Source organism: Eulemur rufifrons, chromosome 3 (assembly GCF_041146395.1).
Source record: "Eulemur rufifrons isolate Redbay chromosome 3, OSU_ERuf_1, whole genome shotgun sequence".
Lineage (NCBI taxonomy): Eukaryota > Metazoa > Chordata > Mammalia > Primates > Lemuridae > Eulemur > Eulemur rufifrons.
In genome coordinates this window covers 45508346-45534454 of record NC_090985.1, presented here as the reverse complement: position 1 = coordinate 45534454, position 26109 = coordinate 45508346, and the positions used below count along the sequence as shown (strand labels likewise).

The window sequence follows — 26109 nt, the reverse complement described above, 5'->3', positions numbered from 1 at the left end:
GAGAGCAGGGCTTTTGACTGATTTGTTCCTAGAGTCCTGCACATAGTAGGTGCTCAGTAAATAATTTTCAAATGGTAACTCTCACTGAAGAGCTGCAAATTACTATGTTTAAAGTCCCTGTGATGGCTCCTATGCCGTTTTTTAGTAGCTATTTCCTGGAATGTCCATACTAATGAAGGGTTTAGATACTTTCCTTATAAAAATGTAATGTTTGAATGTTTGTGCCTATCACCATTTTTACATTCTTGACTCCCCTCGCCCTTGGAGATACACAGTAAATGGTAGGTGAGAAAATGGTTTTATTTTTTTCTTGCATTTATAATGTCATTCAACAATCATTCAACAAGTATTTATTGATACTTGTGTTAATCTCTGAGCTCCGAGAATACATAAGTGAATAAAATAGTGTCCATTTTTATGTAGTTTTCATTTTGTGTGTGTGTAGATAGGGTGAGGGGAAGTCAGAAAGTAAACAAACCGAAAATTAGAGAAATCATTAGACAGTAATAAGTGTCAGTCAGAAAGGAGTGTGTATGTGTGGGCGCACGCACTCGTAGTGTTAATTTTTTACTTAAGAGATCAGGAAAGCTCCTCGAATAAACGACATTTGAGCAGAGAACAAGAGCAATCAAGGAGTCTGTATCATGTCACAGTGAAGCGTGCAAGGTCAGGAATCTTGCTTCCTAAATTCGAATCGCAGATTGCCAGTTACAACCTCTACGCGACTGAACAAACACTTTGACCCGTAAGCCTTCCTCTTAGCTGTAAAAGGACAATAATATTACAAAGCTCAGAGGCTTATTACAAGAAAATGCTCAGCAAAGAAACTAACACAAAAACCGAGAGTTCCATTAAGAATTCCAACGTGGGACTGAGCATTTGGGAAACCGACTCTGGGAAACCCACCCCACTCCACCACGCATACCTCCCCGCCGCCTCTGGCCGGAGCGAGGCTAGTGATTGGCTACTCAACCCTTCTGTCCCGCCCCACCCAGGCTTCCAGTCCAATCCCGCGGTTTCACGCAGAGGCAGGTTCCCAGGGGTTGGCCGAGTGGGCGGTGCCCGTGACGTTTGGCGACGCGTTTCGTCACGGTAAGCGGAAGTCGCGGCTGCTGTTTTGAAATCTGGCAGCCCGGGTCTTCCCAGCTCCTGCTCACGCCGAGCACCTGACCCCTGACACCTACAATCCGAGCCCTGCCGGCCTAAGGCCGCAGCCGCGCCATGTCCACCCCTCCGTTGGCGGCGTCGGGGATGGCGCCCGGGCCCTTCGCCGGGCCCCAGGCTCAGCAGGCCGCCCGGGAGGTCAACACAGCATCGCTGTGCCGGATCGGGCAGGAGACGGTCCAGGACATCGTGTACCGCACCATGGAGATCTTTCAGCTGCTGAGGAACATGCAGGTGGGAAGATGGGCGTGCGTGGAGCAAGAGGGATGCTTCTGGGAGGGAAGGGGGCGCTGGTTTAATCGTTAGGTGGAGTCCCTGTGTCAGGTTTTAGTTTGAAACTGTTGGTTCTTGGCCCGCTGACGGCGGAAGAATGACCAGATGCACCAAAGTTAGGCAAGCACGAAAATGAGATTTATTGAGAAGAGAAAGGATTATAGGACAAGAGCAAGATGTAGGTTTACAGAGCATGGTACATACGACACAGATGAGGACTGGACCCATTATCGCAGCAGAGCAAGCAAAAGGAAGTGCAGGGAGATTTGCTGTGGTCTGCGTCTTATTTTATAGTGCCCGGATAGGGACCGCCCTCATGACAGAACCACATTGATTGGACAGTTGGGAGTCACATGACCTGAGCCTTAACTACACTTGTGGGTTCTAGGTCACTTTCCAGACTCTATGGTATCCATGCAGTTTGGCCCATGGGTTAGAGTCCTCTGCATTCTTTTGTAGCTGGTGGCGCCAAGTTCTGATGGGCAGATTTGTAGGGTATTCCCTCCTCTGCCAGGTATGGAGACTTAGGGTGGGGCAAGACCAAGATAGGGGCAATAGCACCCACTTTTGTCCGTAGGGGACCTGGAATGTCTTGCTATCTGCCTAACACCTGGACATCAACGGGGCTTCCCTGGGCAAACCTTAAGTGTAGGGTCACCCCCATTTACACTCAAAAGTGTCCCTCAAGGATGTGTCTGTCTTTGTTTTCTTGTTTCAATTTTTACATTTAATCGTTGTGGAATTTATCCTACTTAAAAGTGTGGCCCTAGCCTTACTTTTTCCAAACGGTTGATTGACTAATTCATTTTCCTCCATTGATTTCAGATGCTGCTTTCTATGTTCTATTGTATTCCACTTAGCTACCTGTCTTTTATGTATTAATGCAAAACCTATCTTATATTTTTCAAGGCTCTATAATGTATTTACACTTATTTTTCAGAATTGCCTTGGCTATTCTTGCTTATTTTTCACATGTACTTTAGAATCACCTTGTTTAGTTCTAAGAAAAAACCTGTTAGCATTTTTAATAGTTTCATTCAACCTAGAAAGACTTGACATTATGACGTTGAGTCTTACTAACCAGGAACATGCAATATCCTTTTCTTGTTTCCCTATGAAGTATTTTAAGTTTTCATTTTTGTCTTGAGATTTTTAAAAGTTTATTCCTAGATATTTTACCTTTTTTGTTTCTACTGTAAATGGAGTCTTTTCCTACTTTTTGTTTTTTGTAGATGAAAGCAAATCTATTGCTTTCACTCTATGATTTTGAATTCTCTTATTGAATTCTCTTATTTTTAGTAGTACTTTATCATATCATTTGTAAATAGTAATGATTATGTTGTTTTCTTTTTGATGTTTCAACCTTTTTCTTTTCCTCTTTTTCTTTTCCTCCTTTTCTTCTTTAATTGCATTGGCCAGTGCCTCCAGAACAGTGTTCATTTGTAGTGTGTCTTAGCAGGTATCTTTTTTATGTTCCTGACCTTAGTAGGACTGCTTCTTATGTTTCCACAGTAATCATGATGCTGACTTTTTAACAGAGATAAATGTATTTTATCACACTGGAGATTTTTAACATTGAGTTTTATGTTCAAATGGATTTTGAATTTAGTTGAATGCCTTTTTAGTGTCTAGGGATATGATGATATATTTATGGTTTTTCACTCATATTCATAAGGGAGATGGCTACTGATCAGGTTTTCAGCTGAACCGCTACACCATAGTACACCAATGGATGTTAGACACTATTGCCACATATACTCTGAATTATGGAATCCTTGTTTCTCATTTTCAGCACTCTACCCCAGCATCCCGAACAGTGCCTGACACATGAAAGGTGTGTGGCAATTTTTTGAATGAATTAATCATTCCCTTTTTTTAGAAACTGATGTTTTGCTGTATAAAAACTCCATCCAAGCTAAGTCAGCAAATTTAAGGAGGGTAATTCTTTGCATTTCAAAAGGATTTGTTTTCCTTTATGAAAATATTTATCGAGAGTTCTTTTACAGGACACACTTCTGAATGAATTTTAAGTATATATTTATAGGTAAAATAACTCATTAAAGTAAAACAATTCAGACTGTACTTTGAAACCTTCTGTGTGTGTGCGCTGTACTAAATATGGTGATATAAACCTTAATTTTTATTTCTTATTAAATAGAAAATATGGACAAAGTCTTAAACCCAGTAAATGCCACAATAAAGATACAGAGTGCTTCTCTAGGCAAGATAAAATCATGATACTCCTCACTATCACCCAAAAAAAGAAAGCAGGGATTCATTTAAACTTGGCTCTGAATTGTTAGTGTCTGTGAAAGTTCATATTAATAAATTGAGAGTTCGTGAGGGGAATTCTTAAATTGTATTGGGAGATGAACCCTTAATGTCTTTCCCCTTAAAATGTTTTAACTAATTCAGACTTTGATATTTTATCATATTTCTTGAAGGCATTGTGGAGTGATTTAATGCTTGACAATTTCTGAAAATTCTAATAATATCTCACTTCAAGTAATTTCAGAAGATCCATATCTTTAACTCATAAACCATTTTATTACGGGAAATTTGGAAATGAGAAGAAAAAAAGAAAATAAATTATTCAAGCCTATCTACCTAATACATCTTTTATCAACTAAGTGTAGGCCTTTCCAGTCTTTTTCCATGTTCATGGTTTTAATGATTGTACGTCCTATTTTCTTTTCTCTCCAAACATTGTATCCTACTATTTTTTCTTTTTTCTTGCATTCCTACCTCATCTGTTTAAAAAAGAAGAAAAAAGTTAACTGAGGTCTAGAAAGACTGGTCTGATCTCTTAGCTATTCGATAGATAGTGCCTTGATTTTAAATTACCTGATTCTAATCCCCAAGATAAGTACATAGGTGAACTCCTACAAATGAAAACAAATGTATACTAGAAAACATGGTACTATATAAATATTCTTGATTTACGTATTAGGATGATTCTACAGATCAAATTGTGAGAATAAAATATTGTAAATGTGTACAGAGAAGGAAAGATTTTGTTCATGAGTTTCAGCAATGCACAAAAGGAATGTTACTTATAATTTCTAAATAAAAAAAATCTATTTTTTACCTGTAATTTTATTTAAATATGTACTTTTGGCTTCTTTTGATAAAATTCTTGAATTAAAAATATATAAATGTCTTAAAAGTTATACTTCAAAAATTAAAGGGGAAAAATTATTTCAACTAGCCAGAGGGCTTATCACAAAGATTTTGTATGGCTGTTTTATAGCAATGAAACAATATGCCAAGTTGCTAATAAATGGGCATGTATTACTCTTATTCTTAAAATTGCACTTGATTAGTTGTGGAAAACAATTGCTTTTATGAAGTACTTAAAAAGTTTTTCTGTTTATTAGCTTTGCTTATAGAAAATCTTGATTTTTATTAGCTGCCAAATGGTGTCACTTACCATACTGGAACATATCAAGACCGGTTAACAAAGCTACAGGACCATCTTCGCCAACTTTCTATTCTCTTCAGGAAGCTGAGATTGGTCTATGACAAGTGCAATGAAAACTGTGGAGGAATGGATCCCATCCCAGTAGAGGTAAATTTCTGTGATAGAGAGAGGATGAATATAAGATGTGAGATGGTTTCAAGATATTCGTAATTTTTTTCCCTTGTGTCTTTCTCCTATTTTAGCAATATTTCCAGATTTTGAATTTTATTGGTTTCACTTTTGACCAAAGAAGATGAAAATGTGATATATACATAGCATTACTACTGTATTTTCATGTTAATAATTTCATGTACACTTTGACATACAGGCTTACAGTGATTTTTGTTGTTGTTGAAAAGGGGTTGTCCGAGGCAATTTTTATCGTTGCTCTCAGTATCTCCTTTTAATTAAATCAGTGCATGCAGTTTTTAGGAGTTTTTAGGTAGTTTTAATAGTATCATAAAATACTTTTAAAGTAGTTTTCGTGAAAGTGCCTTACAGATAAAAGATTTTTCATCATTATTAATTTAGATTTGATGTTTAGTCCAGTGGGATCACTATATTTTAAAAATATATTCTCTAAATTTAATCTTGGGTCATAGATATATTTAATTAATTAGATAAATGATATTTCTGTAGGTGGCCCTTTCATGTTGACAAGTTATATATCTGCCACCAAAGGTAGCTGGGAAGCATGGATGTCTCTTACTACATGTAAAGAAGAATTTCATGTGATCAGCGCTTCCCTTTGAGCAATCAGCTTGTAAGAGATGAACAAAGAGTAAACTGCAAAAGAGCCTGAAAATAAGGGGCCGGAAGTTGTGGGGAAAAGATCAGAAATGTGGTCGACATTATCAGATGCTGCAGAGAAGTCAAAATAAAGAATGAAAACTGTCTAGTAGACTTTGCTAGATAAAAGTTGTTGGTATGTTTGAGCAGAGCTTCAGTGAAATGCTTGCAGCACAAAGTCAGATCGCTGTGGGTTGAAGATTAAACAGGAAGTAAGGAGCTAGAGCCAGCAAGTGGATATCAGTCTTTCAAGATGCTTAGATAAAAACAAGAGAGGAAAGCAGTGGGTAGGAGGAGGAATGGAATCGAGGGTTTGGGGAGTTTTTTCCCTCCAAATGGAAGAGACCAGTGCATGTTGAGATAATAAAGGAAGAAACTATAGGGAGAGGTTGGGGGAAGGGGATAAATAATGGAAGACAATAAGGCAGAGGAATCAGCACAGGACTGGAGCTGATCATCTTCAGGAGGAAAGACAGCTTCTGCGTTAGGAGAAAGGAAAGGAAGAAAAGGAGAATGTAGACATGGGTAAGTTTATATTTGTCCCAAGAATTCGGATAAGTTTGGACAGATGACTCCTAGTTTTACCATTTATTAATGCTTTTGGCTTATTCCTGCATTGGTAATATATGATGTTAGAGACTAGATGATTCCTGAAGTCTGTGACACGTATGAGGGGCTTCATCCAATAAATTTCATCACAAACCATATATAATTATAATTCTGCTATAAGTTTCATTGCTATGTAAATGTGTTTCTCCTAAAAAAAAAAAAAATCCTCACAGCTAATAGAACTTAAGACATCTAGAAATTCACGTAGACACTGAAGTTTTGGATTGCAAGTTATTAACATTTATGTAACGCACATCTATGAAGTTCCTTTCTCGTATAAATGAAGGAAAGCCTGTTTAATCTATCTCAATAGACTATAAATCTCTCAGGGGCGGGAATCACTTCTTATTTGGCATTTTTGCAGCCTTACCCAATGTCTAGCAATTAAATATTTGCTGACTGAATGAGTAGAGTATTATTTAATTATATGCTACACCCAGTGTTATAAAGGCTGTTTTGCAAAAGAAACCTGAAAGGGTAATGTATAGAATGCACTGAAATGATAAACTACTAAAGTTCTTGTTTCATGCCATCAAATTGAAATTTATTTTTATACTAATAAAAGTATAAAAATTGACCTTAATCAGATACATTCTTTATACCAGTGTAATCAGAAAATCTGGGTAATATTTTTGACTTTTAACTTTTGTTCATCACTCCCAGCAACTTATTCCATATGTGGAAGAAGATGGCTCAAAGAACGATGACCGGGCTGGCCCGCCTCGTTTTGCCAGTGAAGAGAGGCGAGAAATTGCCGAAGTAAATAAAGTGAGTTGTTAGTCTGTACATTTTATGTTTGAGTTATTGAGAAAAATTACTAGGAAGTCTAATGTAACTGAAAAACATAATTTGAATTATTGAATTACATGAAATTGTTTCTGTGGCATACTTAACCTATTTAGAATATAGCCAAGAACTAAAAGGTAAGCAGAAATGCTGTCTGAATAGTCAGAAGAGAAATCACAAAATTCATTCAATAAAGCTCTTAGAAGCACTCCCTTGGCACTCAGCCACAACCCATTTACTTTTTTCTTTTCTAGGCAGAATTCTGCCTTTCTAGCTTGCAGCATATTTGGAGCAGCAAATGATAAAAATTTACAGATAGGAAATGTGAATGTCTCAACACCTGAATAAGAAATTGAGAGAGTTATCAAAGCATTATCCTAGCTACCTTAACCCCACAAAAAGTATCTGACTGGAATGTATTTATTACTAAATACTTTCACAGAAGATAATGTTAAGATAGTTCTTATGAAACAGAGAAATAGGGGAAGTTGTCAGTTCATTCTATCATGGAAACGTGGCCCAAGCTTACCAAAATCTAATAGAAATAGCACAATGAATAAAACTACCAACCTCATTCTTTCAGTTACAAATACAGATCACCCCTTCCTGAAATTCTTAATTCTAGTTAATAGAATTAATCAGTGTATTAACAGTCTACCAGAGCCAAAGAGGGTTTTATGAGGTATATGAGGATAGTTCAACATGTATGTGTGTGTGTGTGTGTGTGTGTGTATATATATATATATATATAAAATGATATCAGTAGACTACATTGGGGAAAAAAAATTTCTTATGTGTCTAAAATGATGATTGAATTCCACACTGGTTGCTGGCTGGGCATGGTGGCTCATGACTGTAATCCTAGCACTCTGGGAGGCCAAGGCAGTAGCATCGCTTGAGGTCAGGAGTTTAAGACCAGCCTGAGCAAGAGTGAGACCCCATCTCTACTAAAATATTAATAGAAAAAATCAGGCTGGCATGGTGGTGCACACCTGTGGTCCCAGCTACTCGGGAAGCTGAGGCAGGAGGATTTATTTGAGCCCAGGAGTTTGAGGTTGCTGTGAGCTATGATGATGCCAGTGCACTCTACCCAGGGTGACAGAGGAAGACTCTGTCTCAAACAAAAAAAAAAAAGGAAAAAGAAATACTGATTGCTGATTCAAAGAGCACTTAAAACTACTAACAAGATAGTGATTTTTTAAGAATTTTTTTATTTCAGATAAATAATCAACAGTTTTCATACAAGTGAAATACAGAGTATTCCTGTTAAAAACAGGCATAAAATAAGATGCTTTACACACTATGTTTAATATTATTTTACAAGTTATAGACAGTAAATAAGACAAATAAATGTTGGGAAATAGGAGTTATAATATTATGTCCAAGCTTGTTAGAATGCTCAAAGAAACTAAGTTGATAAATAACTAAAGTCTGTGAGAGTTCCATAAGAGGGCTTAATACAAGATTGGTACCATAGTCTTAAAATGCTGTAAACCAATTAGATTATAAGATTCTATTAACAATTGTAACAGTAAATATTGAATAGATAGGAATTATATCAGTGATATGTGTGAATAAAATTATTAAGATACATAAAAGAAGCTTTGAATAATTAAAAGGATATATAAAGTTCTTGGGCTGGCAATAAATATTATAAAAATGCCACTCTTGATTACTTCATAGTTTTCATGCAGTAACAATTCAAATTTAAATAAGACTTTTCTTGAAAGCATGCAAAAATAATAGGATTTTAGTGTAATACCAATCAAAAAACAAATCCAAATAAAACCAAATAGAATTTTTTCTTGAAATTATATAAAAATGTCAAAGAAGATTCTGATAAATATGAGTAATGAAGCAGAATTCTTTGCTTCAAAAATTAAAATGTTATATGAAGCATATTACAGAAACAGTAATTAAGCATATAACATTGGTACAAGAATAGACAGATTAGTAAAATAATCTAGCCAGAAAAATAGCCTTCCTTAATTTGTATGAGAATTTCATATTACAGAAGAGGGATTATGTAGAAAATTGGTCTTTAAAAATGGAAACTTTGGGGGTGAAATTAAGCTAGATTTTTATATTTCACCATATATCAAAATGAATTTCAGAGTTGAAAATAAGACCTGCAAAACAAAACATTGGATAAATAATATAAAAATATATTTAAAAACTCAAGAAAAAGGGAAAAGTTGGATATATTTTATAAAATAAAATGTTATAGCTCTTTTTAAAAAAGTGAAATACAGATGAAGAATATTCCCAGCAAATTTGATAGTAATAAGGGAGTATCATAATAAAGAACTCACAGTAAGAAATTGGTAGGGGATTGGGAACTTTTAATTTAGACCTTGATAAATAACTGCTGTTTAGTAGTCCAGACATGTGAGACATTCATTTACTAAAAAGTGTTATATGTTTCTCTTAATAACATATATATCAATTAATAATGAATGTGTTCTGATTTTTATTTTTGTCTGTAATAAGGGTACTTTTTATAAAAATACAATGAAATATGTATGTAGATAAAACACCATTGTAATGGTAACTTTGACTTCAGAGTACCACACATGTAACATAAATATATTAATAGTTCTCTACCATAGAGGATTTTATAATATTTTGGGAAAAATAAAGTTGTGTAAATTCAGAAAGATACTTTTTCTAAATATAGATTTCATTTGACTTTTCATTTTTCTGAGTTCCTCTTTCTTTTTTCTTCCAATTTGATGGCTTAGAAATAACTTATACTTGAGTTTTTAAAAAAAGACCTTTCATATAATCAGAATATGGTAATACTTTGAACGTGTGTAATCAAAAAATCTTACTAGCAGTTGACCTAGAGTTTTGTGAATTTTAAGTGAAGGGTATAATTGATACAAAGGATATGATGTATAAAAGGACTTCTTTCTCCACGTGAGGATTTAGCTGTCCTTACCCTCTCTCTCCTGACCCCACCTACATAATTTCCCCACAAAAACTTTCAGTACAGTAATATCATAATTGAGGTGGATTGAGGTTCCATAAATATTCTGTGTTCACTTAATTATGGTTTCATAAATATTGTTTATTGCCAAGCCACATAATAAACCAGAGTTAAATTTCCTTGGTTGAAAAATTTTTTGTTTTCCTAGAGTTAATCACCTCTTTAATTTTCTAAAATCTTAGTTAGTTTTTTACGCATCTATGGCAGCATCTCAGTACTGTTTTCTTCCTTTCCACCAGTCAAAGTCATCAGGCAATTTCTTGATTCTCACTCTGCCCTCCCGACTCCTCTTTCCTCTTGCTAGGTCTAGATCTCTAGATGGAATGCTCTCTGTGCCTGCTGTGTGGCTGTTGCCTGGGGCTTTCCTTCACCTCTTCTGTTGGTTTTACTTTTTCCTTATCTTATATTTTCCACTTTCTTGGTTTTCTCTCTTGTCGGTAATGTACATATATCAGTGGCTTCTTTAGAAGAAATGCAGAGACTTAAGTTTTGAGTCCTCACATAACTGAGTAGTTGATAGTCTGGCTGGCTATAAAATTTCTACTTTACGAATTATTTTCCATGAGAAATTTGAAGGCATTCCTCCATGATCTTCTATTAATAGTATAGAGTTTGGCAAGCTTTTTCGTAAAGGATCAGATAGATAGTCAATATTTTAGGCTTTGTGGGATACATACGGTCTCTGTTGCAATGTAAAAGCCATACTTAGCTTTCGGGCCTTAAAAAAAGGTCATGCATGGACCATAGTTTGCCAGCTCCTATTTTGTTCTGTTGTCTCTCCACATGGAAGCTCTAAAAGATTTGATGAGTAGCTTATGCTTACATGTGAGCCATTTATATTTAACAGTGAGGCACTAGAAAGTTAAGTGGAAGCATTGTGAGTTGGCTTCCTCATAGAATGATTGAGAAGCAGGTTGGCTTTTCTCTTTGGGGGATCCCCTGCTATCAGTTTCCTGAAGTTTTTTTCTTCAAGGCTATTCAGTTTCTTTAGAGAAGACTCTTCCAGTGCCCTACAGAGGGAGATATTCTCTTGTCTTTCTGGAAGCATGATGGGAGGAGGAAGTGTTCTGGGGGGCCCAGAGTTCAGGGGCACACTCCTGTTTTCAGCTTTTCACCTCATTCCTGCCTTCTGCTGTGCTGTTAACTGAATCCACAGCTGTTCTGGGTCGGTTTCACAGGCAATTGGCTGCCTGTTCCCTGAGACTCAGCTCAGGGCAGGGGGAGAAGGTATTCCGTCACCTGTTGGTAAGGAATGCAAGTTTGTGAGGCACCTGGGTTCCCTCTTTCGGCCTTTCCTCCAGTTTTCAGGCCTCACCTGGTGCCTTTGCGATGGACTCTGTCTCTCATTCCCCGTGGAGGATGGGCTCTGTTCTCAGCAGCATCCCTCCTGCATCCCGTGGGCTGTACTTCCCTCCTCTCTAAGCCACTTACCACCCCCTCTTTACTTTTCATCTTAAAACTTACCACCTCGAATCTGCTGTTGTTCCTCCTTTTTGATCACTTTTCTCCACATGGGCTTATAGCTTTTTTATTCCTCTTCTGCCATTTTTATTAGAGCTTTGAGAAAACGAAGAGATAAACACATGTATTTTAGTCCACACTGTTTATGTGGAACAGGTTTATTTCAGTACACTAAATAGATACACAGTGTTTCTGAAAGTTTGTTTATAGAATAAAAGTCAGTATTTCAAATTTTGTTTTCCCATTTATACTTCAGACATTTGAGATCTCTTCCTTTGATTAAACCACTTGGATCTGTTCTAACTGCTTTAAACTTCAGGATAAAACATGTTTTAGTTAACATGATATGCACTGAAAGTTACTACAAAGAGGAAAGAATCAGTTTAGATGTTTTAAATTAACCAGGTTTAAAGCTAAGCCCTGTGTTTCTATGGGAATTGTTTTTTAAAAGAGAATTTAGAGGAAAAGTATCTGTTCTGGAGTGTTATGGGGAAGTACTCATTTAATGCTCTTGTAACTCTTATACTCTGTGAGAATTCTGCCTATATTTTGAAAAAGCACTAGAGAATTAGGTTGTGAGCAGAGGTAAAAGATGGAAGAAGGCTAAGATTTGGCAAACTTAAATTTAAATCCCAAATAAAGAAGGAAGGAGAGTATAAAGTTAACTACAAAAAAGCAAGCAAATTGTGTTTTCTGACCAAAAGGGGTTTTTAATTCATTCCTTAAAAAACATTATAAATGTAAATTGAATGTAGCATATATTCTGACTAACAGAGTAACCTTATGTATAGTTAACACGACTAATGTATTTTATTCTTTTTCTCCAACTTCTTCAAGTATTGTATCCATTCTAAATATAAGATTAAAATATACGATTAAAATTTTTTAAAACATCGAGTTCATGATCCATTGACACATAATTTTTTGCCTTAGTGGCACACACAACTGAAAGTGTTTCTCATAGTGAAAATTATTTTTATTTTTAAATAGCTGACTATAGAGGATAAAATGTTACACTAATTATGTTATAGAGTCTAAAAATGAATAATTTTTAATAGTCATGTGGGTTTTATTGGATACTAAAGGGCAATATTTAAACAAAAATAAGAACAAGTTTTGGAATAATTGCTAAGGATTTTTGTTTGCATGCTTGTGTTTTCCATTCTTTTAGGGTTTGGGGGAAGCTTTTTAATTTGGCTTTTGTTATTTTTCTTTTGAACATCCAACTATTTGTTTGCCTGCTCTGTGCCAGGCGTTGTCCTACGTACTAGAATTTCGGCCATGAACCAGCCAGTTGTGTTGTCTACAATCATGTTTGTTTCAGATGAATGGGCAAATTTCTTCTTGGAGAACATAAGATTCTCCAATGGAAACAAAGCAGCACCTGTTCCATGCACCCATTTCATATTTTGATGGATTTTTACAAAAACAAAAATAGTGTGCCATATTTTCAATACATTGGCATTTGGTTGTATTAAATAACTGAGTTGCTTTATGGATCTACAAATCAATAGATCTACCAAGCTATAAATCAACCAGTAATAAAATTATATTCTTTGCATTCAATTTAAATTATTCAGAATTTTATTACAATGCATATTTTTTTATTCAAAATAAGCTACATGAAATAAGTAGATTTATGTACCCCTTAGTTGACCCTCACTTAGTCATTTTCAAAATATTACTACATCATTGTATACTTGAAATTGTACAGAACATATTGATGGATTGTTTACTATATATTTAGTTTTTATGGTCTGTTTGGTTTCTAACAACGCATATACCACCAGTGCCTACCATAGTGCCATGAAACTTTGAGATACACAATTTGTAGTTAGTATTTGATGTAAATCATCATATGACAAAATGGCCTAGTTTTAATAGTCATATTTTTTATTTATTATAAATACTTTTCATTTTCTCTTCATATATCTTGGAATCCAAAAACCCTGATACCCAAGTCAAGGGTGAATACTTGTTTGAAACTATATCCTTTAGGGACATCAGAATGAGTTTTATTTTTCTTAAAGCTATTCTGCTGATGGTAAAATGAAATTGAAAAAGGTAGTTGGTAGTATTTACACGGTTGACATAATTGAGTCCATGCATTCAGAAATTAAAGCATTTTTGATCAAATGTCACAGCCTTTGTGTGAATATTAAATTACATGATATGACAGCATAAACATATTTTTTAAGTATTTATTCTACTTACAAGTTCACCTGTTAATGTAACAAATTAGGCACAGCTGATGGATTTTGAAAATAGCAGCTGTCAACCTCTGTTAAAATCAATCAGTGGCAAGATTGTATATATTAAACCCTATATCATGTCATGAAAATTTATTTACAATTTAAGCACTAATAAGCATAACTGTCAGCCTTGCTGTTGATAGTTTCATGACGTGTTTTGACTCTAGATGTTTTACTTGTGTGCTAATTTTTTTTTTTTATTTAAAACTTGGTGGCATCTTTGAAAGAAACTATCCCAAGAGCCTTAGAATATATCATATTCTTTTAAAAAAAATTTTACCATTGCCTAGAGGTGAATATTATTTTGAAAATACCCTATATTTTTTAGTTTTTACTTTATTTTTTAAAAATTAATGAGGCTTTAAAAAAAAAAAACAAGTATATCAGAATTTATATTTCCAAATGAGTATTCTTGAAAGGAGTCTTATTGGTAGGCTATGCATTTATATCAATGATGAAGCCATTGTGGGAACCGTTTGCAAGCCCTGTGTTGATATTGGTTATAGAGTCTGTTTTTAACCACTCAAGCATATAATTTTATTACTAATAAATTACTTCTTAATTTTTACTAAAAATGTGATCACTGAGCTTATTCACCAGACTTGGCCTTCAAATGGTTTTCAGCTGTCTCTTAAATTTAAATCCTTCTTCTTCTTCTTTTTTTTTTATTTTTTTTTTTTTCATAGATACAGGTTTGTCACCACTGAAAATGTTTTGGAGAAGCCATCCTACACATTTACCCAATTAACCTTTCATTGCAGTTTCATCATATTTTTTCCCCTTCAGGAATTTTAATTACCTACTAAGAAGCTAAATTTATCCTCCTTCCAATCTTTGCTCACCGCTAACATTTGTAGACCCCAAACAAAAGTATTTTCCTTGTTGACTTGTTCTGTCAGAGGCAGTGTCTAACTTTTGGGGTTCCACATTATCTGATGTTTTCCTATGCCATCTGCCTTACAAAAGGGTATAATCCAGTCATTTGGGTGCTATCTTCAATCCTGATTAAAAGTTATATTCAAGATATGTCAGACCTTACTAATAAGATTTTTTTTTAAATCGGCTCACGTTCTTTCTCTTCCTTTTATTCTTATTCAATTGCTCTTCTTCATATCCCTCCTAAAAAATTAGAATTGAGAGGGCAATCAAGGTAGCTGACATATTTCACAGCTAGGGGTGACAGCTCAGTCGTGGGCTATAGACTTTAGTGATGGTGAAGAGCAGCCAACTTTGAACCATTTTGAAGCCATGAATTAGTTCACAAAAGGAAATTTACTGGTTTGCAATCACTTGTCTATGTAACTGATTGTCATCTTATGTATGAGTATGCAGAAAGTACACCACCAGCAGGGACCTTAGATTATATAATCCTATTTCTCCACCAGAAAACTGAGGAGATGGAATTTGTCTAAGATCAAATAACAAGTTAGAGGCAAAGTTAGAACTGGGACTGGGATTGCCAGCTTCCCAATATAGCGTCTTTACTCATGTGGTTCTGTTTTGATGCTACTCTTGATTGCTGGCAGAAGTGTCAGTTTCTTGGCCACAAAACTTTATAGGTTTGGTCATTGCTGTCTCTCCCAGTAATTTGAGTGAATTTTGTTAGATAATGTACACAACTGCTTAAATAACTGACTGCCACATACTCATGATGACAGAATTTAGAAGATGAATGATCTGAAAACTGAACAAGGAGACTGAGTAACTAAAATACTAACAGTATTTTCCAAGGACTATGTTAAAGTGAGCTTTAGAGTCAAGCCCTGTGTACCATATCGTCCTATGTTGTATCTGACTATGTTGTATTAATTCTTTCAAATATGAATTAAATTTAATTAGTATTAAAGATTATTAAAGTTTCTATAAATTGATTTTCTAGTTTCCAATAAGGATGTCTTGGTCTTCCCTTTTAACCACCCACTTCCTGTTACTTCTCTAACTATAGATAGAAGTAATGTAAGCAGTTTACTTAATCTTAGTTTGCTTTTTAATGAAATCGAAATTAAGATTTTTTTAGGCCTCTTTCTGATGAACATACACAAATTTATCTGGAGGTAGTTTAATATAGTATCTTTAAAATTATCTAATTAAATATATTATCTCCAAATGTAATGTTTCCAAAGGGTTATTGAATAATAATTATTATAATAACTGATAAACACTCTGACCAGAAGATGTCTGTTTTTATCTTGTTTTATCTAGGCAGACGTTTGCCACTTTGGCTTTGAAAGAAAGGTTTCTTAAAATGGAGTTTATCCTCCGTAGTCTAGTAGAATCCAAGTATAGAGATACAGAGGCACATGCCATGTCCATTCCAGACATTCAGTAAATCTTAGTTGTGAAGAAAATTGCATTGGACACTGCCATTTTGTCTTCAGTTTTCAGAATTAGAAGGAGATTGCACTTCATGCCGTGGGCAAAGAGTGACTTCTGCCATAGTTTTGAAAGACTGATTACATCAGGCATTATATTTTTCTTATACTTTATTTTCTATTGTATATTTAGGTTCTGTGTCTATAAATAGCACTTGTTGAGTGCTTATATGTCGGGCACAGTTCTAACACTTTACAGAAATCAGATCATTTAATCCTCAAAATAACTCTTATGAGGTAGGTCCAATTATTATCTCCATTTTTCTGACGTGAAACTGAGGCAAAGAGAGGCTAAATAATTTGGCTGGCATCATACATTTAATTAGTGAAGGAGTGGAGCATCTGAGCACCCAGAATCTAGCTTTAGGGTATGTGCTCTTGACTGTTGTGTTACGCTACACTTTAGAAAACCTGTATGCTTAGGTTTTAAATGTTTAGCATATTTTCTTTGATGCTGGAATGGAGGAGTAAACAGGGCCAGGGATCTAGAGCCATAGGCCTCTGTGAACTAGATTAGATTCGGGATGCCTTTCGGTGAGCATTTGAGGCCAAAATGGGCCTGAGACCATCTGCCTTATAGGAAGGAATATTTAGCTTAATTTCTATCTGGATCATTAAGAGTCCTAACTTATGACATTTTAATCTTTTAACTTCATGGTCTATATTTCATGAAACATTTTTGATAAATTCTTTTATTTCTACAGAAACTCAAACAGAAGAATCAACAGCTGAAGCAAATTATGGATCAATTACGAAATCTCATCTGGGATATAAATGCCATGTTGGCAATGAGGAACTAAACTGATATTTAAATTTCCTGCTTTACACTTGTACTGTTGTTTTTTCCCTCAAGTATTTTTTCCCTTTGAAGAAGATTATTTATCTGCTTTTATTTTAGTCACAACTAAAACCCTATTTTTATATTATGGTTTTGTATTAAAGTATGCATCAAATTTTTTTAATGCTATCGATCCTATGAAAGATTATTATAGTAAACTTTGATAGGGTTTGTGTTTTGGTTAATCTTCATGAATTGAATAATCTTTTTCTTAAAGCAAAATAAAGTTTTGTAAATAAATTTTTTAATTTGATCAATAGTTTTATTTATTTCCATTATCATTTTAGAAGAAAATTAAAGATTTAAATATTTCTGCCAATAAATATCAAGTTCAGCCAATGTGTGGTACAAATTAATTAAAATTAATAATATAAATTACCATTTAAGCTCAATTTTTTTAATTCAGTTTTAGTCCCAAACCAGTTACAATGAGAATATAGTTAACTTGTGTGTTGCCATATAAGTAGATGAAAATTACTTCTATCATGTTCAAGTGTTGGTCTTAATTGAAATGATCTGTCTCTAAAAGGAGAGAAATGAGTGATTTGAGGATGGCACAAACTGAAGTCACAACTATGTGCTTATCTGCTACTTTAGGCCAAGAAGCAATCACCTGTCTAATTTTTCAGTTACATCTTAAAGTAATCATGAGTGTGTTTTGGAAACAGTACATTTTTAGGAGTCTTAAAATTGAGATAGTTTTACATGACAAGTGCTTTTTTTTTGGTCTACAGCAAATCCTTTATAGATCACCCCACAGGAGCTGGTCTCTCAAATTATAAATAATAGATCCTCAAGTAAGAGAGTTGGAGTCTTCTCAGAAAGAACTTTTCCAGCCTGCTTCATAAGCCTTTACCTATCTGGCCTGAGTTCTGGCTCTATGAAAAATACTGCTATTTGACTTCTCTTGTATATGGATAAAGTTTCTCTGGAAGGTTACACAAGAAACTGATAACCGGCTTCCTCTGGGGAGGGAACTGAGTAGTTGAGGATCAGAGTTAAGAAGGCTGACTTTCCATTGTATACCCTTTTGTATCTTTTGAATTTTATAACACTCGCAATCATTGGCTGTTCAAAAAATAGGCAAAATTTCATTTTAAATTATGCAGATTCCCACCTCTAACAGGTGACAGAGCACAAGAAAACAAGACAAACCATTCAGGCATCTTTCGACCCTCTAACTACATTTGTCAAGGCGGTTCTGAGCAAGAACACTGTTATATGAGGAGCTGACCCTATCTATAGAGGAAAGCTCTTCAGAGTTACAGGGCAGAAGGAAAAGGTATAAGAAACTGACAAGGAGAAGAAGCGGGGCCAATAGTCCAACTTAGAACGGTATACCATAATTTCTAAGTGTATTATAGTTTATTTGTACATGTAGGGTTTTTACAGGTTTTCATTACACAATATATTCTTTGCATGGTGTTACTCTTGTGAATTTAGTGTTTTGGTGTTTACAACTTCTAAAACAGTTATAAAAATGTTTTAACCTAATGTTTTTGTTGTTTATCACACTCAACTGCTTAGATCTTCAAGGTGCCACAAGCTCAACTCTTGCCGGGAATATGGAAATTGTATCCTTTCAGCTTTGGTTCTGTAGAAATTATCTCTACAATGGAGCAATAATCAGTGCAGCTACACTGAGCTATAGCCCCAAGTTCTGGGAGGGTGTATTTTCAACTCAGAACTGACACTGGTCTACCCAGTCACAAGTCTTCTTGGAACCAACTATGAATGTGGTGGGGGTTATTAAACACATAGACCTACTAACTCTCAAAGTTTCAACTTTTTGTTAAGGGAAAGCATGCCAAGAGATTGACGAGCAAAGAAAGGTGAATTAAATTGTCATGTGTGCCTTTGGACAAGTTAATCTGTGCTTTCTTGTCTGTAAAATGATGGATGAGACTAGTTAATCTCATATTCTATGTTAGAATTTTGGTTGAAAAGGTTAGAAACCCAATTCAAAATGGCTTCAGCCAGGAAGGGATTTCTTAGTTCCTGTAGTAAGAAAAAAATGCTAGAGAAGAGCTCACAGAATCAAAGAAAATTGCAGGAACAAAGGCTTCAAAAATAGAACCAAGATTCGGTGCCCCCAGCATTCTTTATGTCCACCCCTAATTTCTGCCTATCTCTGTTTGTTCCATCCTCTCTCACTGTAGGCAGGCTTTTTCCAAATGGTGAGAAAGATGGCCTTCCACTGTCTTAACCTTTACATCTTTTCTGTATCCTGAACCCCGAGCTGGGCTGCTTCTCCGAGACTAAATTAAGATATCTGAGAATTGATTCTAAAAAACTTGAGTGATGTAACTAACCTATGGACCACCTGTAGTATAAATGGGTACTGTGATTAGACTAGTCCAGGTTATAAACCCATCCCTGTGGCCAGGAATTGGGTGTGAGAGTCATGGTACTGTGTGAGTAATAATTATTATAAGGGGACCAACCAGGAAAATTTCTTAGACAAACATTGGCAACCACAGTCCATGATGTTCTTTGGTTATAATACTATCTCAGATATAAAATCAGTTATTCAACCTTCAAAAGCACAAGAAAAGTTTACAGAAAATCAAATGCATCATTGACTATCATGGAAAAATTGCTAGTCTTAATTTTAATACTTTTTTCTGAATCTGTGAACTTCTGTGCTGACGTTTTTATTTGCAGCTGTTTCTTGGCAGCTGTTTGAATTAATTGCAACGTGATCTTGTCAGGTTTTGGTTAGCCTGGGTTAAAGCATAGAAAGGAAAGAACTAAGAAAAAGTAAAATGAAAGATCCAGCATCCTGGTAAGGACATTATCTTTAAAATGATTTGGAAATCTACAGCCCTGATTATTCAGACATTGGATCCCTTGGCACCATTACAAGCCAAAATGTGTTAACTTGACATTTTGATGTAGTTCCAGCTTGAGTAATTCATTTTCTCTAAATTCCCACTGAAGTTTAAGCTAAATAGAAGAGTTTTTCAGCTCTAAACTAAAATGTATGCTTGTCCTAAAGCCTAAAAGAGTTTGTTATCCTGAGTTTCTTGAATTTGTTCAACATAACTGGATGCCTTAAACTTTTGTCTAATCTTTTAAAACACTAGTGCATCAAGGGCTGATTTTAAGCCTAAATTGAAAGGTATTCTAGGTATTTTTTTTTAAACATGATAGCAGTCTTGAATTCCTTCACACCTTTTTTAAACTAAAGAATTAGTTATTAGATTAATTTAACATTTTTAAGCTTATATTTCTACACAGAGTAGACATTCACACTGATTCAAGGGATTCATAGATTTTTTTCAAAAATTCTTACTGTGGTCAATATGTAATTTACATTCCAAAAACTGCTAGAAAATTTATAAGGTGTAAATCTATATTTTGTCAGTACTTTGAAATCTTTATTATTTTGCTATGACAGTGAATCACAAGACCACTAAGTGATGTGTTTTCTGTTAGAACTACCTAAAGCTGTTTTTAACTTTTTCAGATGTCTTTTTGAGGCAGTACTTCTTCAAATTTAACGTGCACAAGAATCATTTGGGGTTTGTTTTTTTTAAATGCAGATTTTTGGATTTACCACAAGTGTACTAAATCAGAATCTCTATAGTGAGGGGTCTGAAAGTATTCATATTTAACACGTTTTCCGGGTGATCTGCCACTAACACTTTGAAAAATATTGTTCTAACCAATAGTTTAGTCAGAGTTGTTATGAGTATTTTAATATGAAAAACTGCTTGGTTAAAATAAAATGTATTATGCCATATTTTGAGGTCTGGCTTTTTGAATATTTAAAAATATTATCCTATATCAACAATTGATACAGGATATTATTTTTAATATATCAACCTTGGCTGCACATTGGAATCAACTGGGGAAATGTTAAAATTTTCTATGCCAAAGTCATACCCAAGACCAATTAAATCTGAATTCTGGGGTGGGATCCAGCCGTCAATGTGTTTGAAGCTCCCCGGGTGATTCCAGTGGGAAGCCAAAGTAAGAACCACAGCTCTTTATAAATTTATAGGCATGGAAAGAATCCTGAGGGATTTTTTTTCTAGTAATAATTAACTATTTGGAGCAAAGAACTTCAAGAGGGCAAAAGTCTAAAACACACCTATACCCAAATACTTTTTTAAGGATATTTGACTAATCCCACACTCTTGTGTGTCAGGGGCAAAGGACCCTCACTGTTGTCATCCATAATCATACCACTAATGGAAACGTGGAAAGCCATACCATCAGCAACATCTGCAGGCAAGGGGAAGGAAAGGGATCGTTGCATATTCTTCCATCCTTGCAGGTCAGAACACTTTCAAGACATTACAAAGGTAGAGTGCAGTCAAAATGAAGACTACATTTTTCTGTTCCCTGTTTCATGCAAAACATGGCCACATCTTGTTTTAGACTGATAAAATAACTAACTTGGATTTATAATTTACTCATCTCACAGCCATTTATTGATTACCTACACACTCCAGGCACCAGGGAGGGAGCTGAGCATTCCCAGATGGAAAGGACCCTTTGCTCAAAGGTTATGGAATACAAACTAGAAGAGACCCATTTATACACACAAGCTCTAGGTTAGTCTAAGGACTTCACAGTCACAAATTGGACATTCACCAACCAACCCAAAGAACCAATGAACTGCTCTTATTCCGTTGATACTTAGATTTTCATAGTGCCTATAGAACAGATGACAGAGCTCAAGTTAGAAGTATCCTTCCCATGGGATACCACACAAAGACAGTATCTCTGTGATTAAGTTGTTGTATATGCACAGACCTGTATAATCGAACTTAGGATAAAGGCACAAGAAGACAACACTATAAAAATGTTCAACTCCGGAAGATGAGAATGTAGCACAGCTTTAATTGCAACAAGGTGAGGGAAATAATTTTCAAAACAGCTTTGAGAGGAGAAAAAAAGTCATTTGTGAAAGCTCAGTACTTAAAATCTACAGATGGCATCGCTAACAAATAAATCAATTAAAGAATGCAAAGTGTGAACAGAAACATAAATGTGAATTAAAGCCATACAAACTTCAAGTTATGTATGAAGTAAGTATTTTAACCACTGGCACTAAAATTTTAAATTGAATTCTCTGATGAAACAGAAAACTGGCATAATTGCCTGAGCAAAGAATGGTTTGAGAATTACAGCTGGTGGGGAAAAAATAAATGTGTTTCTGTATTTTGAATAGACAGTAAAGCATGACAGATGAATAGAAAGAACTTGCCAAGGTACCAACAATAGTCCAGGTGAGAAATAACTAAAGCATAAAACACTCTCAGTGGCAGAACTTGAATTAAGTTGTAGCATGTTTTTCTCCTACATTGCTCATCTTGATGGATTCCTACATGTGGCTTGTTCTTACCAATCCATGCAAGCAAGGTTGTAGCTAGACAGTCTGTTGGCCTAATGAGGTCAAAGAGTTTGCAGTGTTTCCTAGAGCTACTTGTCTCTGTTTTGAGAATTTATTTTTTCCTGAACCTTTAAAGGACTTTGTAACAAGTATTTTGGACCAGTCTTGGGTTATTTTGTTGCTTGTTTACAACACTTTCGGTATTTGTGGGGGAGAGCAGTGAGTGGAGAAGGATCTTCCTCTTTCAGATGGTGGAGAGAAATACCATCTCAGCTCTTAGAGAATTCTCACCCTCTCCCATGCATAGTGGGCAAGAGTGTGGACCTTGGAGACAAACTGAATCCCAGCTCTGCTACTTACCAGTTGCTCCTTTCAGCATATTTTTCGACTTAATTATGACGTGATTTTTCTCTTCTATAAAAGGGACAAATAGTATCTTCTCACATACATTTTATCTTTAAACAGCTCTGAGGGAAGTTTATATTTACAAGAGCCAAATACTTGAGATCTATGAATGCCTCACCTAAGAAACAATTCCATCATTTGCAAGGATGAAATGAGATGAAGAGTTGTTATTGTGCCTCCATGGAGAAGGGAAGGAGATCCATAGATGTCAGATAGCGTTATCCCTACTTGGATAAAACCTAAAAATTTTAAAAATAAATTCATCATCATTTAGTTCTCCCTCCCCACAGGCCAGCTCTCCCTCCAACTGCTTTCAACAAAGCAACACTCAAGTTTCCTCACACTTGCAGTGGAATTTCAAAAACTCAGTTGAATGCATCCCTGCTGCCATTTCCTCTGTCAGCAAAGCCCTAACTCCCCACTCTGCCTCAAGCTTTTTTGAGCCCATCTGTTTCATTCTACCGCTTTTGTCCCATTGGTTTCTGATGTCTATCTTTCATTCTAAATGTGTTTTCTAAACGCTCACTTCCCTCGGACATGCCCAGGCAACTGCAACCGCTGCCTGTGGGCAATCTCAGCATTGGCTTCGCCTCTTCCTCAGCTTGGAAGCCCTGTCCCCTCTTTCCTCTGGCCACGCTGGCTCCTGCCATCCCTGAACTCTGAGGACTCCTGGATCAGTCACACCTGCCTTTTGCTCTTAGATTCTGATTTCCTTGTGTGTGCTTTGTCTGCCCAGGTAAATGGAAAGCTCCCTGGGATTGGGATTAATTCCCCCTTTCCCTACCCAGCACCATGCTGTAACCATCACAGATATTCAATAAATAGTGGTTGAGCTTGCTTGAATCAAAATTCATTTTAGTCTGTAAGTTCTCACAGATTAGGAAATAATCTTTTTACTTTGCACATTGCCTCAAACAGTTACTTCTTTAAAAAAAAAAAACACTTGTACAAGAAATAATACTTCTGAATCCTATGGTAATGCATACGTTTATATATGAATGACGACTTTCTATTTGGCACTCATTGAATTAAAGATAAATCAAAATCTTAGGATAAGCTTCTACACTACAATATCAAGAGAAGTTCAAGTTTATTTATTGAAAGCCTACTATGAAGAGGCTGTGTGCACGGTAACACAACATAAAGTGAGTCATTAAATCATGCAAACAATCATGCGAGATAGATATTATTATTCCCTTTTTACAGATCAGGAGCCTGAAGCACATTCTAGAAAAGGCGTACGGACTAAAAGCAAGGAACACATTTTTCCTTGGAGAAGAAGTCATACAGAATCAACAAAAGTAATATATTTTGTATGCCAGGCCCTGTTCTACATGTAATAACTCATTTAATCCACGCAACTCCTTGAAATAGGAACTCTACTATTCCTCCCACTTTACAGACCAGGAAACAGAAGTTCAGAGAGGTTAAATCTCTTGCCCGAGGTCACATACCTAGAAAGCAGCTGAACTGGATTCACAGCTCAGTCAGTCTGACTCCAGAGTCCTCATTTTTAACCAATATATTGACTACAGGAATGAAAATCATGGTTATAACATAGACAGATGTATGTGGTATTAAAATCTCAACGTCTCTGAAATATTTAGACTCTTCAGACCTTGAACTCCTCCTAGCAATCAGCTAAATGTTGCCCTAAAAAAAGAAAAAAAAAATTAAATGTGATAAGATTTGTGCAGACTTAGTGTGGGCTTGGTTCACAGCAAGCACTTGGTAAATGTTAGGTACTCCTGTCAACACAACACTGCCGCCAGCACGATTTGCCCTTCTAATACAGCTAGATGACCAGCAGCACTTAAGAACCGTGGCTTCCTAGAGCATATGAATGGTATCTTGCTTGCTTTCTTGGGGTCTTTGCTCACAGAGGGGGATTTAGAACGCTTTATCTTATTTCCTGCTTCTGCGGGGTTGTAAAGGACTTTTGGAACAGGTCATGGAAAGGAAAAAGAGCGTATTATCTGAGAATGGAGCTAACATCGTCTTCCTTTATATTTCCCACCCCCAGATATCTTTTGCACTTTCTTTTATCTGTTTTTCTTGTCTCTAGTTATACACTTGCTCAGAAACCACCAAACTCAAGGCATTTCGCCATAAGGGGGATCCAAAAGCATCTAGCAAATCAAAGCAGTGCTTTGCGGAGCAGAGCCCTTCGCTATGTGAAGCTCGTTAGGTATAAATTCAGAAAGACCTGCGCTCCGAGGACCCTGGCAGGGTTTGAAATGCTCTCACAAACCGGGTTTGGTAACAGAGCACAAAAGCTGGGTGAGAAGAGATTTCACTTCCTGCTAGGAGGTGGATTGCCTACTTTAGGTAGGGCAGTGCTTTCTGTAGGAAAGTGCTGATGAAATAAGAACAGCAGAGAGATCGACAGCTGACCTGTGACAGGGTGGCAAGCCACACGTCTTCCAAGACGGATGAAGCATTTTGAGCATCAGCAAAAAAGAGAATATCTCCTAGTACAAGAGCAATCCCTGGCACATAGTAGGCACTCAATATTTGTTGGGTGAATGAGAGACCCACAGGAAATTATGAAGTATTTTTATACTTTTGACCCTTCAACTGTTCGGGTTTGAACCGTCGCACTTATACGTGGATTTTTTTTTCAACCACAAGTGGATCAAAAATACAGTATTTGTAATGGCAGGATGTGAAATTGCAGAAACCCATGTATGGCAGGGGAGGTGTCCTGGGACCAGTCTCCCATGTATTCTGTCGAGACATGTAACTAGTTAGTGACAGAAGCAATAGTCAAATTCAGGTCACTCTTATTGCACAACCTACACTTGTCGGTACTATGTTTTGAAGGAGCGACTTTGCTTGACTAGGTATGTTCCCAATTATTCCAGAAAGTAAGTGTTGACTGTCTCCCATCAGGAGCTAACGCTACTCATAAAAGCTATATTTTGAGTGATATTCTGAACCTGAAGTTAGTGAGATGTCACAATCACATGACCTCAACCTGTGTAAGCAGTGTGGGTGTGTGTACCGTCTCCCTTCCCAGCCACCTAATCCTGCACCGGCTGATGTCAAACCAGCCGCCACAGCCACTTTTACCGAAGAGATAGGTCTCTGCACCTTGAAATGTAGTTTACTGCGAAAAATAGATAAGAGGGAAACATAAGAAGTTGTCGATTTCATCCCTCTTGAAAATTTCCCAGTGAGGAAGGGCCATTTTGTACACCTTGTTGAGAAGGAAGATACTCAAGTGCTTCACTCAGGCACTTTAGGAGCAGAGCCTCAGCTGCTTTCTTCCCCTTGGGAATTGGAGGAGACCAATGCCTTTTGAATTCCACTCCAGACAGAGAGGAGGCTGCAAGAGCCATTGTTGTCCTGACAATGGAAGATGATT

General features: G+C 36.0%; 1 protein-coding gene across 2 annotated transcripts; it reads left to right on the top strand.

Annotated features, from left to right (window-relative positions):
• Positions 1 to 1081: 1081 nt before the first annotated feature.
• MED30 (mediator complex subunit 30) lies at positions 1082 to 17237 on the top strand. Of its 2 annotated transcripts, XM_069466058.1 has the most exons (4): positions 1082 to 1398; positions 4847 to 5005; positions 6959 to 7063; positions 16860 to 17237. In XM_069466058.1, exons 1-4 carry the CDS (start codon positions 1222 to 1224, stop codon positions 16953 to 16955), a joined length of 537 nt encoding a protein of 178 aa, XP_069322159.1. In that variant the 5' UTR covers positions 1082 to 1221; the 3' UTR covers positions 16956 to 17237. The 2 variants fall into 2 exon arrangements, with proteins under 2 accessions (XP_069322159.1, XP_069322160.1); XM_069466059.1 differs by lacking the exon at positions 6959 to 7063.
• Positions 17238 to 26109: the final 8872 nt, after the last annotated feature.